This window comes from Ambystoma mexicanum, chromosome 1p (genome assembly GCF_040938575.1).
Source record: "Ambystoma mexicanum isolate Mex_15411 chromosome 1p, UKY_AmexF1_1, whole genome shotgun sequence".
In the NCBI taxonomy this organism is placed as follows: Eukaryota; Metazoa; Chordata; class Amphibia; order Caudata; family Ambystomatidae; genus Ambystoma; species Ambystoma mexicanum.
Window position 1 is genome coordinate 992,383,882 of NC_090921.1, and position 18,286 is coordinate 992,402,167.

Sequence of the window (18,286 nt, forward strand, 5' to 3'; positions counted from 1 at the left end):
ACTTCGATATTGTCAATGTTTGGAAGCAAAGTTATAAGAAGGGAAGACAAGGTCAAGCCTTGGAAATGAAGAAAAAGGGATTCACCCAGTTTCCTCAACAGAACACAGTACCTTGTTCCACTGGTGCCCTGGCAGTTGTTCCTGTTGGTTTCCCGCAGACCCACGATTCCTGGAGCTTCGTCGAGAAGGAGGGCGTCTGCACCACACACAAGAAAAGGTGCGCTCTTCAGGCGGCTATCCGGACCACTACAGCAGTGAATAGCGATTTCGACCACAGAAGAAGATCCTCTGGCTGTAGATGAGCTGGTTATCCCCACCAAGCTCAAGGGAAGACGACTCCGGACTGGACCTTCTCCGAGTCGTTGAAGGACAGATAGCTCAGGACTGCAGCTGGGCTTCACAGGGACGGGTTAGTTGCAGCAGCCGTTGTTCTCTCTGCTTCTCTTCGGTTCCTTGTAGTTCAAGTGGCAACTCTGACTTCTAGCCCAGGAGACCTGCCTTTTATGCGAAAAATCCCCCTTCACGCAGCCTGGCTGTCAATCACTCAGAAGGGGGGTTGTCCAGCCTGGACAACTACCCTGGCCAATCATGACAAAGTGCGACTTGGGTTTCCTAGGATACCCTGTGCAGGGGGTGACTACACCCCTCCCTCACATTCAGCCCACCTAGACACCCAGGCTCCCAGGCGCCTTGAGGAGGGGATCTGGGCAGAAGCCCGCCAAAAGACAGCGAACAAAGAAGGCAAACCTAGGTTGCCGCGCAAAGTAAAACACAAGGACTTTAACAAAAAGAAATGGCGAATAAACCCAACCGGAGCCAAAAGAAAGACGATTTGGTCAAGCGGGTTTATGTTCGAGGCCAATATAATAGCCAAGAACAGTACCACGTTTAATATAATCGCGGTAGAAAAGTTAGAGCAGATACCACTGCCACCAGCCAAGTCTAAATGTTAAAAGAGCAAAACAATGCTCTAGGAGGTACAGATAAAAAGGGATACAAGCCAACCCTTTCCAGTACTCCATGGAAGATGGGGTGTACTGGATCTGTGGTAGATTGACTAAAGTTAATGGTAACTTTACCCTTTTCTGGGGGGACAGTAGTCGCCTCAGAAATGAAGTCGAGGGAAGTCTCAAAGACAACCCTGTGCCACGGCACTGAAGGTGCGGTGTGACACACAAAGAAGGGGGCTACTGAAGTGGTGTACCTCAGAGTCCACAATCACAAAAACAGATGGAAACACATAGCAAAACACAGGTAAGAGTTAGGGGGTGGGGGCTGTGGGGGGGGGGGGGGGGGCAGCTCTCACTCTTAACAGGTGGAAAAAAATAAACTCCAGAAGTCCAGCAAAGCTGCTGGGGGACTCACTAGGTGAGGGAAATTAGCCATAAATATGAATTCTCCCCAACTGTGTGTAAGAGGAAAAGATCTGAGTTTCTGTAAGCCCCAATAGCTGCCAGGTGGCTGTAGCAAGTGTCCACCTGCACGCCTGAATGGACGAGGTGCGCCGACAAGGAGAGCACGTCGTCCAGGGTACATGCCAGGGGTTGATACCCCTAGAGACTGCCCACTGGCAGAACCTGGTCCACTTGCGCTTATACTGGGCTCTGGTAGACTTGCTCCTGGTGCCTTGTATGATCTCCAGATTAGCCTGGGAAAGGCTGAGTTGACCTAGCGTGACCTGTTCAGGAACCATGCTGTGAGGGCTAGTTTCTGTGAAGCGGGGTGGATGAACGTGCCCCCTGCTGCGCCAGAAGATGTGCTGGGCACGTCAGGAGTCGAATGGGAGGCCTCTCCGAGAGGGTGAGCAGTTCCGAGAACCATGGCTTGGCTGGCCACCATAGTGCTATTAGAATGATGCTGAGGTGGCGAGACTCCTTGATCTTGCATATCACCCTGTGCATCAGCGGTGTGGGTGGAAAGGCGTAGGCTGTCATTTCGCCCCACCGGATCTGGAATGCATCGCCCAGGGAGCCCGGAACCTGACCCTTCAAGGAGGCGCACAATTGGCACTTCCTGTTGCCCCATTTGTGGAAGATATCCTGCAGTACTAGGTCGTTCAACTGCCACTTGCAGTTGTCCGGTCCTAGTCTGCTCGGAGTATAGTGATGCTGCAGCGATCACCGAGGAGTGTGGCTGAGGTTTGGCCGATAGCAAGAGGGTATCCCCCTCCATCTGCCTGTACTTGGTGTCCATGAGTTTATTCACTGAGTGAGACTTGAGCAAACACTTCTTTGCCAAGGCAACTTCGACCTTCTGCATCGGGATCACTGTTCCGGAAACGGAACGTAGCGTGTGGACTTCTGCGAGGACCCCCTCTCCTGGTTGCTCGACCTCGGGTTGAGGAATGCCCAAATACTCTGCCAGCCCTGAAGGACGTTCATGGAAGTCCTTGGCTGAAGATGGTGTTTCGGGGTCGTCATCCTCATCTGTGTCCACCTGAAGGTCCGTTTGGTCTGGCACCGGAGGAGGGGTGCTAGGAGCCGAGGGCTGAGGTGTGGAGATCGGAGCCAGAGGCTGCAGCGGAGGCTGGTATGGAACTGCCTGTACAAGTGGTTGGGGGGCCAGAGCGTGCTGAACAGGGGCACCTGTACGGGGGCCTGCAGCACCGGAGCCATTGGCGGAAGCACGTCCCTGAGGATGACCCCGATCTGAGGTGTTTTATGAGCCAGAGGAACCTTTCAAAGAACCTGTCCTCGCAGGCCGGAGCGGTGATGGGCGATACTGACGTGGTAGCTAGCGGCTGCTGGAGTCTTTGCATAACCTGCCCGTACGGACGCAGCGGGAACCTGCCTTGCGCAAAGGAAGGCTAAGCTGTAGGACACATACCTGGTTGACACCAGTCCCACCTTGACACGCGTTCCTCTGCTTGCTATCTGCCCTGGAGCGGTGTCGGCCGGATGTTTGTAATATCTGGCATGGCGGCCATTTTGTCGAGCTGCCCTCCAGGTGCCTGCGTCGTGTTGCTCGACTCACTGGGCCCTGCCTCGGCCACGACTTGTGTGGATCATGGGGCCTACCCTATTCCCCAGACCGCGCCCTCGGCGGATATGCCGGTAGAACTGCATACAGGCTCCCCTCTGACATGTTGCCGGTACTAGAGCGTAGCCCCTCGGGTGAAGACTCGGTAATAACCTTCCGGTCTCTCAGCACTGTCACCAGGGGGATCCACTGACATCCCCCCTCGGCCTACAGGGCAGTAGCTGATTCAGCCTCGGTACTTGTGCTGGTACCAGGACCCTTGGGAAGAAGTCTCCCTTGCAGGATGCGCTGGCAAAGAGTGCCTACCTTGGGCTTGGATTGATGGAGGAAGTCCTTCAGGTCCTTAGGAGGCGATCTCTGGAAGAGCTCCTTCCACCTGGCTAGTCTGTTCTTCAGAGACCTCGAGGAGAGCACGTTGCACGCGGTACAAGCTTGTGGTCTGGGCAAAGGCAATGTAAGCAGAGGGCGTGGGGGTCTTTAGTCAGAAAGAGCTGTTGCAGGAGGGTCCCTTGCAGAACCTTGTAGTAGTTGACACGCGTCGGGGTGGAGCGTGATGCCTGAGGACGGAGTACCTGAAAGATAAAAAGACAAGACAGAAGTAACCGCGTGTTGAATTGTTGAATTACATGGCTGAAGCCAAACCCAGGAGTGTTCCCGTAGACGCAGAAAAGGGGACTGAGGTGTGGCACCTGAGAAGTGCAGCGCATGCTCACAGGGCTGCAGCCCTGCGTGCCTCTACATTTAAAGGGGAAGAAGGTTGTTTTTCTGGTTAAAAAGTTTCTGTCTCCCGTCCCTTGGAAGGGACGTCCAAGCAGTATGGAGTAAAGGGGATGGGCCTTACGAGTATGTTTGTTGAGCCAAAGTCTAGGTGAGCTGAAGCACTTCTTGCAGGTAGGTAAAAAGTCTTGCACAATGTTTTATAAGTGTTTGTATAAAATGAAATCACTGTAGGGCCACAAGCTGGGAGGCTTGTGAGGGGCAAAGCTGCAAGCAACTCCGCAAGGGCAACCAAGAATTCTCAACTGAGAGCTAGCAAGACTACACAACAAGAGGCAAGTCCCCTTCGTTTTACAGTACCGTTGGTTAGAAGAAATTGGTTCTAGCTGGCTTCTGTTCCTGTGTAGGTCTGCAGATCATGTTGTTCCTGGGCCTCAGTCGTGGGAACAAGAGACGACGTCTGGGTACTCCTGCACTACGAATGGAAGGTCAGTGGCAGCAATGGGCAAACTTCTGATCAGCAGCGCTTCGCGGTTTCAGCTCCTCGTTGCTCTCCCTGGCAATCGGTTCCTGCAGAAGCAATGGAAGTACAGCCAGCTCTGAGAGGATGCACAGACGAGTTGGCATTGGGGTTGATTGATCCCACCCAAGGGGAGAAGTCGTCCGTTGCAGGGCCTCTAGCGAAGATGAATTCAGAGCTTCAGCAATGCAGCAGAGCTTCACCGGGCAAACCAATGGTCCAGGAGTTGCAGCAAGCGTCTCTTCCAAGTTCTTCAGATTCTGTCGTCCAGTGGTCGACTCTGCCTTCCAAGCCAAAAGTCGCTCGTTTTATGAAGGTTTCTCCCATTCATTCACAGCCTAGCTGTCACTCACACAGCAGGGTGGCTGTCCCAGTACAGCCAGCCGTCCAATGACCTTTGGGTGCATTCCTGTAACCAAGGGGACTAAGCACAGGGCATTTCAAGCACCTCCCTTGCTTGCTGCCCTGCCAGATAAGCTGGAATCCTGCCAAAGAAAAAACGAACAAAGGGACCAAACCTGGTTTGGCGCACAGAGTAAATCTCAAGAAAGACCTTGCCAAAAAGAAATGGCGAAAAAAAGAATACTGAGACTATTTTGACAAAACGGGCACCCATGGGCGCTTTACTGCAACTGCAATTGCAGCCCGCGGTAGAAAAACACAATGGCAGGGAAAAAGTAAACTACTGCCACCAGCCATTAATTGTAGAAACGGTAACATAAAAATGTTACATGAGAAACTATACAAAGGGGATACGAAGTAACCCCTCCGGCACCCTATGGTAAGATCATGTGTGCTGGGGCTAGAAAGTTACAAAATGTAAGTAAAGTCAATTTTACTTCACTGCTCTTGGAGACAGTTTTACCAAAGAAGGTATCTAAACCTTTGGGAAATCTAAGACTTCCCTGTGCCACTGCACTGAAGGTGCTGTGAGTCACAATGTAAAGATGCCGCCTATGGAGTTTGTCTGACACCAAAGTCAAACACAGAAAACACATAGAATTAAAAGTACAAAGTCCCAAAGTCCAGCAAAAGAGCTGGGGGTCTCTAAGGTGGGAGAAATTAAACACGAAAATGAAAATTCTCCCTAACATGGTTATTTAAGAATAGTGAAAGAATATCAAAGGAGAACCCAAAGGGTTCCCAGCAACACTGCACAGAAGGGGCTGTGTGCTGCAAAAGTTAAACAGAGGTCTTTAAATAGATCTGGAGGAAAGTAGACTCCATCACACACAGAACAGAGTTCCACAAGTCAGAGCAAATAAGAATGAATCAAAGGAAGGAGACTCTCTCCACCCCTCCCCCCCAATCCAGGATAGAAAAGAAAGGTCCAGAAGTCCAGCAGAAAGTGCTGGGGGTCTCACTAGGAGAGGGAATGAAGCATAACAATGATTAATCTCCCCAACACAGACTAAGCCTTGCCACTCTGCTAACTCAACCTGATTGCTTTTGGATAACCTCCATCTTTCCTGTTCACCATAATATGGTGGCCTCCCAAAATGCTCCCACCCAGGCGGATTTTGGAAATCCATCCAAATACTTACCCATGTCAGGGTGGTGATTTTGTGGCTTGCGGATTTTGTCAGCCTGTGAAAATCCTTCCGGAGACCATCCAATGTTTGTGCCTGCATGTCAGTGCATGCCTAGCTCACATAGCCAAAAGATGGGAGCCTGCAGGGCTGCTAGCCTTGCAGATCGTGTTCAGAAGCAGACCATAAGAAACCATGGGGGCTTCTGAAGGCAACCATGGTAGCCAGACAGAAGCCAGTTGATGAACTATTACCCCCATCACTCTGCGTTCAGTCAACTGCTGGAAAAATGCACCACTCATCACAATGTAAACCAGCGAAATGCATAAAGTGAGCCAAGTTATCTTAATTTCTTAGAAATTAAGACCAAACCTCTAGATTTCATAAAAGGTAGCACATGCAATCAAATGATTAACTTCCAAACACATTGTTACAATGGAATGTCTTTTTGTACAACAGTAATTAATTCTGTGGCAGTTTACCCGCAGAGCAGTGGCGAAGCTGTTTTTCAGGTTGGTGGCTATGCTGATAAGAAGCGGCTCACGGCAGGTGATCATCGCCATTCCAGCAGTCAGGTTTCGCATCATGTGATGAGCTGCTACGCGCATGCGTGACTCCTCCGAATCAAGTGCAAAGTCTTTCCTAACAATCTGTTCACAGGTGGTCATGGCAATCTTGATAGATCGGTCCACCACCGGGTGAACAAGCTCTTGCACGGCTCGCTCAATCGCTTGTCGAACACACTGCTTCAACTGAGGGTGAGCTTGGAACAAGGGAATCTGTGGGGCGAGAAGCATTAACCGATCAGCGTGATTATAATTAACCAAAAGCACTACATGAAATTGCACAAAACATTGAATTTGAGCTCCACGCTATTTAATGCAGACATTTATTTTATTTGTACATTTAAAGTAGCGCACCAAGCTCTCAAGAATCTGGGCACTAGTTACATGGGTAGGTATAGTCCAGGTAGACGGGGCATGACAAAAGTTCAGTAAATAGGCGAGTCTTTAGGTTTTTCCTGAAGAGTTGGTAGGACGTCCCAGAACATTGGTGAAGTGGAAGGTGATTCCAGAGACTGGCCATGAGAATGGGGAAGCTTGAGCATCCTGCTCGCTTCCGAGCAGTGGAATATAAAGTTTATTTTACATGGCACATAAGTCTGGTTTCAATATAGCTGGTTCATTAGTACTGAAAAACTTGTTTATAAAAGTGTTAGGGAGATTTTTGCTCAACCGTCTAGTGAGGACTCAGACCACCAATATAAAGGTAGAACAGTCTTTCATACTAAAGGAAGGTTTAAGTTACTTACATGTAACTGTTGTTCTCCAGCATGGGTCTGGCATGGATTAACATGCTCATGAATATTCCCCATTGTTAGGTCAGGAATCCTTGGTAAAAGAAAAAACAGTTTAACTTTCACTTACAAACTGTCTTTCTCCTCTAAAATAATCACTGAGCTCTGGGTCATATGATCCCCAGCCAATGACTGCCCTCTCCCTAAGCCCCTTCTCTGGCAACCATCTTCGGATTTGGTAGCATGTAAAGTGGCAGTATGACCAAGAGCCGCCTCAGTGGGGCAGGAGGGAGGGTTTGCAGGTCAAATCCATGCCAAACCCATGCTGGAGAAGAACAAGTTACTTCTTACCTTGTAACGTTCTTTCGATGGGATGTTCCTCCGACGTATTCCTTATCTTAGATATCTCCTTCCAGCTTTGCTGGCCTCGGAAAATTTCTCTCTAGAGGGCGCTGCGCGTCGACGTCCTCAGAGTCGATGTCCCTCGACAGCCGCCGTATCGACGTCAACGTCATCCTGCCTATAAAGGCCGCGCGCAGCGTCCGTTGCTCAGTTCCGTTTTGTAGCCCACAGTTTTTCTGTCTGGACTAGACTAATCACCCTGAAGGAGCGTAAGCTGCAACGACAAGGGAAGTAGTACTGCGGGGATGGATGGGAGGGTCGATAAGGAATACGTCGGAGGAAAATCCCATCGAAAGAACGTTACAAGGTAAGAAGTAACTTGTTCTTCGAAGGGATTGTTTCCTCCGACGTATTCCTCATCTTAGATAGGCTCCCATAGCAGTATTCTGTTATTGGCGGTGGGAGTACTGACTTCATGCTTCCTTTTATTGATGAATAGAGTGCAATACTGCCCTTCCAAAGCTAGTCTCTTGACTCGAGGAGGAATCCAAGTTGTAAAATCGTGTAACGGTATGGACGGACGACCATGTGGCAGCCGCACATATGTCTTTAACCGGCACTCCTCTTTTGAGGGCCGATGAAGCTGCAATACCTCTGGTCGAACGAGCCCTAAGATTTTGAGGGGGCTCTTTTCCTGCCAGTTTATAACATTCCAAAATGGCTAGAATGATCCATCTGGAAAAAGTCTGCTTAGTTATCGGTAACCCCAGCTTGTGACCTGCGTAGCCTACAAACAGTTGGTCTGCCTGTCTTATCCTAGCCAGTCTACTGATGTAAAAACTTAAAGCCCTTCTAGGGTCCAGCCTGTGTAACCTCTCTTCCTCTTTTCCCGGATGAGGAGGAGGATAGAAAGATGGCAGGGTAATCTTCTGAGTGATATGGAATTCAGAAACCACCTTTGGGAGGAAATTAGGCTTCACTTGCAGGACAACTTTGTCTTTGTGAAAGATTGTATGAGGGGGTTTACAAGAAAAAGCTTGTAACTCGCTCACCCTTCTAGCAGATGTAAGTGCTATTAATAAAACAGTTTTAAGGGTAAGAAATCTTAACGAACAAGAATGGAGTGGTTTGAAAGGTGTGCCCATCAGGAAAGTTAGGACTAAGTTTAAATCCCATAGGGGGACCTGGAATGGTCTTGGGGGATAAACGTTAGTTAACCCCTTTAGAAACTGTATTACCAAGGGTAACTTGAAATAGGATGGTTCTTCCGCAGTGCGCTTAAAGATGGATAGCGCTGCGAGATAGCCCTTAATGGTGCCAACTTGAAGGCCTGAATTCGCCAAATAGAGTAGGAAGGACAAAACCATTGGTGTACCACATGAAATGGGGTCGATATTCTTTTATCTACACCAGCTGCAAAATCTGTTCCAACAGCAGCGGTATAAAGATTTTGTTGCTGGCCTCCTTGCCGAAAGCAACACCTCCATAACGTCATCAGGGAGGTCCCAATCCTTGTAACTCAGCCTTTCAGAAGCCAAGCGTGAAGGTTGAGGGTTTTGATGTCTGGATGGAGAACCGGACCTCCCTTCTGTGAGAGCAGATTCTCTCTGAGTGGAAGTCGAATTGGAGGGCAGATGGACAAGTCTAGAAGGTCCGGGTACCACGTTCTCCTGGCCCAATCCGGGGCAATTAGGATCATGGTTCGCCGGAATCTTCTCAACCTCCTGATCATTTGAGGAATGACAGGGACCGGTGGGAACGCGTACAGAAGCGGAAACTCCCAGTCCACTATGAACGCGTCTCCCAGAGCTCCTCTCGGGGGAAATTCCCTTGAACAGAACAGATCGCACTTCCTGTTGACACTGGTGGCGAACAGATCCACCTGAGGGGTTCCCCAAAGGGCGAAGATCTCTTGAAGGACTTGCTGAGCTAGTTCCCACTCGTGGGAGACTGCGCTCTGCCTGCTCAGAGCGTCTGCTGTCAAGTTCTTCTCTCCGGCTAGGTGAACTGCCGATAGAGAGATCCCTTCTTGGATTGCCCAAAACCAGAGCTGCATTGCCTCTCTGCACAGGGGTAGTTATCCTACACCTCCTCTTTTGTTGAGGTAATGCATGGCCACTGTGTTGTCCGTCATTATCAGGACATTCTTCCCTTGTACAGCCGGCAGGAACGCCTTCAGCGCAAGTCTGATGGCCCTCAGCTCTAACAGGTTGATATGTAGTCTGGACTCCGATGGAGACCAACGACCGCTGATGGTCAAGACGTTGGCGTGGGCTCCCCACCCCGTGAGTGAGGCATCCGTGACTACTGTTCTCTCCGGCCAGGGTTGTCAAAACTGTTCTTTCAGAATGTTCTCCTGACAGGCCCACCACTGAAGGTCTTGAGCCACCCTGTCGGGAACCTGAAGAAGATCTGTCATTCTTCCTGAGAATTGTGACCACTGAGTCCTCAGTGCCCACTGGAGGGATCTCATTCTCAGGCGAGCCTCTGGCACTAGGAAAATGCAGGATGCCATAAGGCCTAGCAACCTCAAAAAGTCGAAGGCTGGGAGACGTTGGGCATTTTGGAACTTGGTAACCATCTGTAGAATATCTTGAGCCCTCACCTCTGGTGGCGAGGCTTTTCCCAGGGAAGTGTCCAGGATCGCTCCGATGAACTGGAGTCTCTGCGATGGTATAATTTGTGACTTCTTAAAATTGAGAGTGAAGCCCAGTCTGTGAAGGGAGTGGAAAACGTGATTTAGCTGGATCTGAGCTTGTTCCGAAGATACAGCCCTGATCAACCAATCGTCCAGGTAGGGGTAGACGTGAATCCCTTCCCTCCTTAGACTTGCAGCCACTACCGACATTAACTTGGTGAAGACCCTCGGGGCGGAAGTCAGCCCAAATGGCAGCACTCGAAATTGATAATGAGAGTTGCCAATTGCGAACCTTAGGTATTTCCTGTGCTTGAGATGGATAGGCACATGGAAATAAGCGTCCTGAAGGTCCAGAGATACCAACCAGTCCTGGAACTGAAGAGCCTGAAGGATCTGAGAAAGAGTGACCATCTTGAATTTGTCTTTCCTGAGGAATTTGTTCAATTCTCGCAAGTCCAAGATGGGTCTCAGTCCTCCGTCTTTCTTTGGAATGAGAAAGTAAGGGGAGTACAAGCCCTTGTTCCTCTCCGCTACAGGTACCGGTTCTATGGCACCTTTCTCTAGCATGTCTAAAATTTCCTGCAAGAGGAGCGGATCTGGAGCTTTCTGAGAGCTGATCCCCGGTGGATGACTGAGGTATGCATAGGAGAGGCAGGCAGTAACCTTGGGCAACTGTTTCCAATGCCCAAGCATCTGACGTGATAGCCTGCCATTCCGCCAGATGTTGAGTTAACCTGCCTCCTACAGGTGTCTTGTGAGGGAAGTCCTCAGAGTGGTTTTCGGGCAGCTGATGCAGATGGTAAAGAGGCACCTGCTGTTGCTGCGGCTTTTGAATATCTACCCAGTCCACCTCGGGTAGTTTTTTGTCCCCTTTGAGCCGGTCGTCCTCTATCTCTTCCGAATGCGGAGTAGAAGCGAATAGACTTGCCCCTCGCAGAGGTTCCTGTGGGACGAAAAGGTGTCTGACGGATTGCAGCGCCTAGGGATTTTGCTGCTGCCTTTGATGTTTGCAGTTTTTCTAAACTGTCATCCGCCTTTTTCCCAAACCAAGAAGAGCCATCGAAAGCCATGTTCAAGAGCCTGGCTTGCACATCTGGGGCAAAACCAGACTTTCTCAACCAAGCAAATCTCCTGGTTGGTGTACTTGCCGCCATTGCTCTGCTGATACGGTCAGCCGAATCAATGCCCGTCTGGAGGGATTCGCACATAGCGTCTTTAACGTCCTGTATGATATTTAGGAACGCCTCCCTTTCTTCTCCCCCTGGGATGCAGTCAGCCGCTGTAGAAGCACACTCCCAAAGTGTATGGCTGAATCTAGCAAGGGTGCAAGTAGCATTAACAGATTTTAACGCCATGCTACATGCCGAAAAAAACTTTCTTTGCCATAGCATCATATTTCTTATCGTCCCTCTCCTGTGGGACGGTAGGGTAAGCAGTCTTGACATCAGTAGAAGATGCTGCCTGTACCACCAGACTTTCTGGGGATGGGTGTTTTGACAAAAACTCTGGGTCTGCAGAAGATACCCTGCATTTAGTAGATATTTTATTTACTGCCGGTACGACATCTGGGGTTTCCCAGTTCGTCATGATTTTCCTCTGAAGAGCTTTATGAAAGGGCACTACAGGATCCTCCTGTGGACCTTTATCAAGAATATCCGTGAGGTCATCTTGTTGGAAAGCCTATGAAGGTGTTGACCACCCCATAAATTCTGTGATCCTGGCCATTAAGGCTCTATAGGGGGTTTCAGCATGCTCCCCCGGGTCTGGCCTAGCGAACTCCAATTCAGGGGAAGTGTCTAACCCACTTGCCTCATGTAAGGAATCATGGAGATCCTTTAACCTGCTTTCTTCTGAGGATAACTCCTCTTGAACTGGGGTTGCAGGTCCCTGCAACTCAAATGTGTCTTCCTGTTCAGATAGTTCTCCCTCTTCCATAATTGAGGACATAGTTCTCAATTGTTCTGAACTCACAAAGGGTGTGAAACCCATCTGCAAGGCAGAGGGTGCCAAACTTGTAATTGGCCTCGAAAACGTCAATGACGCCGAAGGCTTCGGGCGTGGCGTCGAAAACAAAAGGCGGAGGCCTCGAGGACCTCGATAGAATTGGGATTCTGCTCGAGGAAGTCGACAATCTCGACGCCATCGTGGACCTGGGGATAGCCACTGGGTGCGTCGCAACCGTGACTTTCCTTGGCGTCGACGCCAGTGTCGAAGATGGCGTCGACTCGACAGACCCGTGTGTCGAAGGTCCCTTCGACAACGGCGTCGAAGATACCTACCTAGGTGTCGACGGAACCTTCAAAGAAGGTTTCAAGGTCATAGCTTTACTCGAGGGTTCGTGACGCGCTCGAGAATCTTCCTTCGCCGGGTACTGCGACTCGCGGCGTTTTTGACCTTCGGGTCTTTCGACCAGAGCATCGCTCTCGGCAGTCTTCGAGGGGGTCGAGGCCGCTTTCTCGAAGACGCTCATCATATTTTTGCGGAATTCCTCCCATTCAGCCCGGGAACTATGTTTTGTGGGGCAAGGGATTCTCTTAGGAGAAACAGAGGAAGAGGACGACTGTGAAGGGGATCTTCGACGTCTCCTCTTCGAGTGCTTCGATCTCGAGGAGTGATGGGACCCACTCCGAGACCTGGAGCGCGAATGTGACAAGGAGACGAATGTCTCGACTTCGTCGAGGAAGAAGAAGCTTTTGAAGTCTTACCTTTCTCCAGCTTCCCCCTACGCTCCTTCAGGGCCTTAGCTGTCATGGACACACAGTCCTCGCACTCCGAACAATGGTGTTCAGCTCCGAAACACCACAGTCAAACTGTAAGGGTCAGTCAGCGACATCTTTTTCCCACAGTCTCGGCATTTTTTGAAGCCGGACCGAGGGGTTGTCGGTTCCGACGAGGAAGCCATCGAGTATGGATCGAATATCTTGAGGTAAATAGTATAAATTCTCTACGAAACTGAGCAACGATATTCCGAGGCACTGAGTAAGCGCGGAAAAACGGAACTGAGCAACGGACGCTGCGCGCGGCCTTTATAGGCAGGATGACGTCGATACGGCGGCTGTCGAGGGACATCGACTCGGAGGACGTCGACGCGCAGCGCCCTCTAAAGGCCAGCAAAGCTGGAAGGAGATATCTAAGATAAAGAATACATCGGAGGACACAATCCCTTCGAACAACAGTTACAGCTAATTAATGTGTTCCTTCTCCAGCATGGGGTCTGACATGGATTCACATGCTCATGAATTAAGACTACATAGCAGAACATACTCTAAACCCGTTGTTGCCGCAGAGTAGATGACCTTTCTATTCCAGGGCGTCTGACTTCTTCCCCTTGCAGTCTGGGCGGTGTGTGGGGGAACGGAGGCCGACGGGTTGGATGACTTATTCCATGCAACCACAGAAAGTACAGTCCAGTGATGGCTGTGACCGCAGACACTTGGGAGCAGACTCCGTACCCTGGGATTTATTTTCTAACCAGTCGTTTTGCCGGACTGAGGCAGTGTTTTTCAGCAGCACCAGATACTCATCCCAGACGTCATCCAGGAGGGGCACCACCAGAATAGTCTTCCTGTTCGCCACCCGGCGTTGATAAAGGAAGCCCTCCTTCTGTGTGAGCTGGAAGAGTTCCGATGCGTGGGCAATCATGGTGTGGAAGGAACCCACTTCATCCAGGGGGGAAGCCCTTGGAGGCGGAGAGATGCCGCCATAGTTTGTGTCTGTCGTTGCCGTGTCCTTCCCCGTATCCTGGTTTGGGGGTGAGAACGGAAAAGCACTGGCAGCTGAAGCTAAGGGTGCCTCTTTACTTTGGCGGTGGTGGCCCCTGGGTCAATGGGGTTGTCACCGGTGGTGGTGCCGCCAGCATCCTCTTCTGCGTCTGTGATACCAGATTGTGAAGGGTCGAGAGAATGTCATGAGACAGATCTGAGAGGTGCCTGGGGAGTAGGGTCGCTGGGCCCAGCGCCTACGTTGTTCCTGTCGACGCCCCCTCCGGTGGCTACCTGAACTGTCCAGTCGTCCCGAATATCTCCGGGATGGTTGGATGGCACCCTCGTCCTTCACCTTGGAAGAAATATTTGTACGTTGGAGTTCTTCAACCCCGCCTCCACCTTTTTTGGGTTTTGAGGGGTTGGTCTCGGGCTAAGGGACGGCATCCTCTTTTCCACTGGTTTGACCGAAGCCTCCTGACCGGGAGGGAAAGCCACCCTGACCGCTGCAGGGGTTCACTGGACTGGGTCAGCCCCCTTCGCCTTCGAACGGGCACCTGCCACCAGCTCAATAGACGATTTAGCCTGCATCACCTGTGCCTTCACGAACAGGTCAGACACCTTGTCCCGTTTGGCCTTCTCCGGTTTCTCCTGCAGCTTCCCTGTGGTAGCTGACTTTCTCTTTGACAAAGAACTGGAGCGATGGCTGGAGACTGAGGCTGCTGGAGATGAGCCCACCCTGGCCGCTCGGGACACCCCCCCCCCCCCGCTTGCGCAGCGACCGACAGAACCAGACGCGCGGTGCTTGCCTGTGTCTTGGGCACCCACGGATGGAGCTCCCTCAAAGCACTTTGAAGCCCGCTCTGACTGGCTGGATCTGGATGAGGCATGCCCCTGTGAACCACACTGGGCAGGGGCCTTGGCTTTGAGCCACACCTCATCCTTCATAGTGCACTTGGTAAAGCCACAACAGATCTCGCAATCCTCCTCCTTGTGCGTTGGGTGAAGACAAAGGCACTGGGAAGGCTTGTCTTTCATGAAAACTTTCCACAAACCACAGCTGGTGCAGAGCTTGAAAAAGGAGGCCCCGTCCTTCTCCCCGACAGTCTGTGGTGTATGTCCGATGGCCTTCTGGAAACTTCAATGAAGAAACACTAGACGATTCCGCCCTTGAGGGGCGATCAAAGATGCTGAAAAACAGATCCATGTTAGTCGGATGAAGAAACTAAAAAGAGCACACGGGCGCAATCAAATGCGATTTTCCTAACAAAAAAGCAGAAAAAAACAAATCTCTAAGAGGGAATCACGAGGAGTCCCAACACTTGGACGTGCAGTAAACATCTGAAGATGGCTGCCAGAGGAGGGGCTTAGGGACAGGGCAGTATGACCCAGAGCTTAGTGATTGGTTTATAGGAGACAGTTTGTAAACGAAAATGAAACTGTTCTTTCTTTTACTGAGGATTCCCCGCCCGATGACGGGAAATATTCATGAGCATGTGAATCCCTGCCAGACTCCATGCTGGAGAAGATCCGGATACCAAATATGCCTCAGCCACGCCGATGAGTATCATCTTGCATTGGCATTGTTCGAGTGTGTTGACTCTTAGCAGGAGGGGAAACGCAGCAAACACCTACAGAAACCACCCTTTCCACAGGAAGGAGAAGGCGTCCCCCAGGATCCTCTGCGGGTGGAATCTGCTGGCACTTGGGGAGTTCACCGCCGTCGCAAACAGATCAATCTAGGTTCTGCCCCATTTGACATTTGATCAGGTCCCCCTGATCCTGACGAAGCTCCCACTCATGGCAGGAGCACAGGTCCCTACTGAGGGAGTCTGATGGTGTTCTTGACTCCCGCCAGATGGAGAGGGGCGAGGAACATCCACTGTCCGACCACCCAGTGCCACCAGTCCTGCACTTCCTTAGAGAGCGCTGGGGATAGAGTGCCCCGCCGCTTCCTGATGTAGAACATGATGGTTATGTGGTCAATGAAGAGCCTCACCCCCTTGCCTTTCAGAGATGGTAGGAACGACTTTAGGGCCCAGAACACTGCCCGTAGCTCCAGGATGTTGCTATGCAGATCCTTCTCAGGTATCCACAGGCCTTTGGCATGCAGACATCCAGTGTGCGCTCCCCACCCTTCCAGGGAGCAAACAGTCTCCTGGTATGTTTTTTTTAAAATCCCATGGGCGACGTTGGAGAGGACACCCCACCACTATTGCCCGTCTGAAAATCTTTGTTGAGCGGGATCATGTCTGAAATTTGCAGACACCTATATCCTGCGGGTGTCCAGAAATTCCTGTAGGGCTTGCGTTTGCAACCTGCAGAGACGGACAAGGTAGATGTAGGAAGACATCATGCCCAGTAAGGACTTGATGGACCGCACTGTGCCTGTCTTAATCTACAGCAGTTGCACCTTTCTTTGAATGGCTGCTAGGCTCTCCGAGGCCGACACCAGGCAAGACACTATAGTGTCTGACGCCTATGAACAGCGTATTCTGCAATGGGGTTAAGTAGGGCTTCAGATAGTTGCTAGCGAATCCCAGATCCGTCAATAGCCGACGGTCGTCTGTGTGCCCATTGGCCAGCTACCGCAAGCAGGCGCGTATCAGCCAGTCCAGGTACCGGTACGCCCTATAGATGCAGATGGGCCGCCACTGGTACCAGGCATTTCATGAATACTCTGGGGGTCGACATCCAAGGCGAAAGGTAGGGACATGAACAGGTAGTGCTGGCCCTGCACCACAAAGTGCAGAAACGTCCGACGTGTCTTGAGAATGGGGACGTGGAAATAGGAGTCCTCCAGGTCCAACAACGTCAAGAAGTCTCCTTTTTTACAGTTGGGCGAGCATGTGTTCCAATGTGACCATCCTGAAGTTTTTGGGACTTTAGTTATTTGTTCAGACGTCATAGGTCCAGGATGGACCACCAGCCCAGTCTTCTTTCCGACAAGCAAGTATCTGGAATGGACTCCAGAGCCATTGGGGAACCAGCTTCATCGCCCCTTTTCGCAGCATGGCTAGTACCTCTTCCAGAAACTTCAGAATGTGCTGCTCCTGACGGGGAACTGGAGGGATGCACAGGCACCTGTGTTGGAACTCCAGGGTGTGTCCATGGGCGAGAACATCCAGCACCCATCTGTCGGTGGCAACGCTGTCCCCCACTACCGTAGGCCTGGGAACAGACTCTAGGCTTCGTGCGTTGATGATCTGGAAGCCGGTCTGTATGACGTGGAGAACCCTTATGAAGACCTGCTTGCTTTCCCCTGGAGGAACGAAAAGAAGACTAGGAACAGACCGTCTCTGTATTAGTCTTGATGACCCGGAAGGACTTGTCAAACGTCTATTACCTTCGCTTGGACCACCTGTCAGTTTAGTGGCTTTCATCCAACCTTGTCGAAGGAAGACACTGCTACCCATTTGCTGGAACAGTGTCAGCAACATCCAATGCGACTAATGGCGTGATCGGACGCCACTTCCCCTTCCTGGAAGAGAGCAAGGGCTTCCATCTTCTTATAGTCTGGGAGTAACTCCAGGATCGGTCCTAGCTTGTACCACTATTCCCTTTTATACCTGGCCAGGATTGGCAGTGCGTTGGTCGCCTTGATAGTGGACGCTGCAGTGTAAATCACCTTCTTTCTCATGGCATCCATCCTTCTCCCCCTTGCTGTCTGTGGGGACCCAAGATGACTAAGACAGGTTATCCGACCGTTTCCTCGCAGCTGCTGGCACTACTAAATCGGGCAATGGGTGCGACCTCAGGCACTTTAATGAGGCGTCTGTCACCCTATATTTCTTCTCCAGCCTGTCCCACTTGGCTGGAGCCGTGCAAGGATTCTTCATGAGGGCCAGGTCTTCCTCCCAAACATTGCCCAGAAAAGGCACTGCCATGATCGGTTTCCTCACGTCCCAGCTGGAATAGCTCGGAGGCCCAGGCGATCATGGAGTAAAACAACTGCATCTCATCCTGTGGGGACACCCATAACCTATGTGGGGACACCCATAACCTATGTGGAGCATCCAAATGACATGCATTGCTCACCGTGATAGCATTTCTGAATGTATCTGCTTAGATTCACATGCTGAGCATATAGTCCGACATCTAGTGGTAATCGTGGAGTATTTCATCTTTCTTTCGAAGATCCAAAGGGACGTCGACATGGGCATAAACTATCTCTAACGTGACATGTAGTGTACCCGAAATCCCTCAGGTGTAGAGGTCGCACTGGTTGTATTCTTTCTGCCGTGTTGGAGCCTTATAGTTTGTGTGAGCGAGTACAGAAGAGAGGAGGGGTAAGAAGACAATTTTCCTTCTACTCCATGAGAGGAGTAAGGGTGGGCGCATGTGAAACTAAGCCGATACAATCATCAAAAATGCTATTACAGTAAGTAATGCATGTCTTCTGATGCTTGTCAATCTGCTTAGAATCCCATGCTGTGCATATACTAGCGAGCAGTAACTGGAGTTGTTGGTGGGATGTGAGAAGAAACAGTAGTGAAAAGATGCCTTAGTACTGCTTGTACCACCTGAGAATCAGACCTAGAGTGAGTGTCTAGGCAATAGTGT

At 50.8% G+C, this 18,286-nt stretch overlaps 1 protein-coding gene across 7 annotated transcripts in view; it reads right to left on the bottom strand.

The window, feature by feature from the left end:
• The window catches only part of CNOT1 (CCR4-NOT transcription complex subunit 1), a 2,171,110-nt gene that overhangs the window by 794,152 nt on the left and 1,358,672 nt on the right, over positions 1-18,286 (bottom strand). For all 7 annotated transcript variants that reach the window (XM_069654650.1, XM_069654658.1, XM_069654642.1 and 4 more), the window contains one exon: positions 6,228-6,524. In XM_069654650.1, the coding sequence (XP_069510751.1) occupies positions 6,228-6,524 (297 nt within the window). The remainder of the gene's footprint in view (positions 1-6,227; positions 6,525-18,286) is intronic.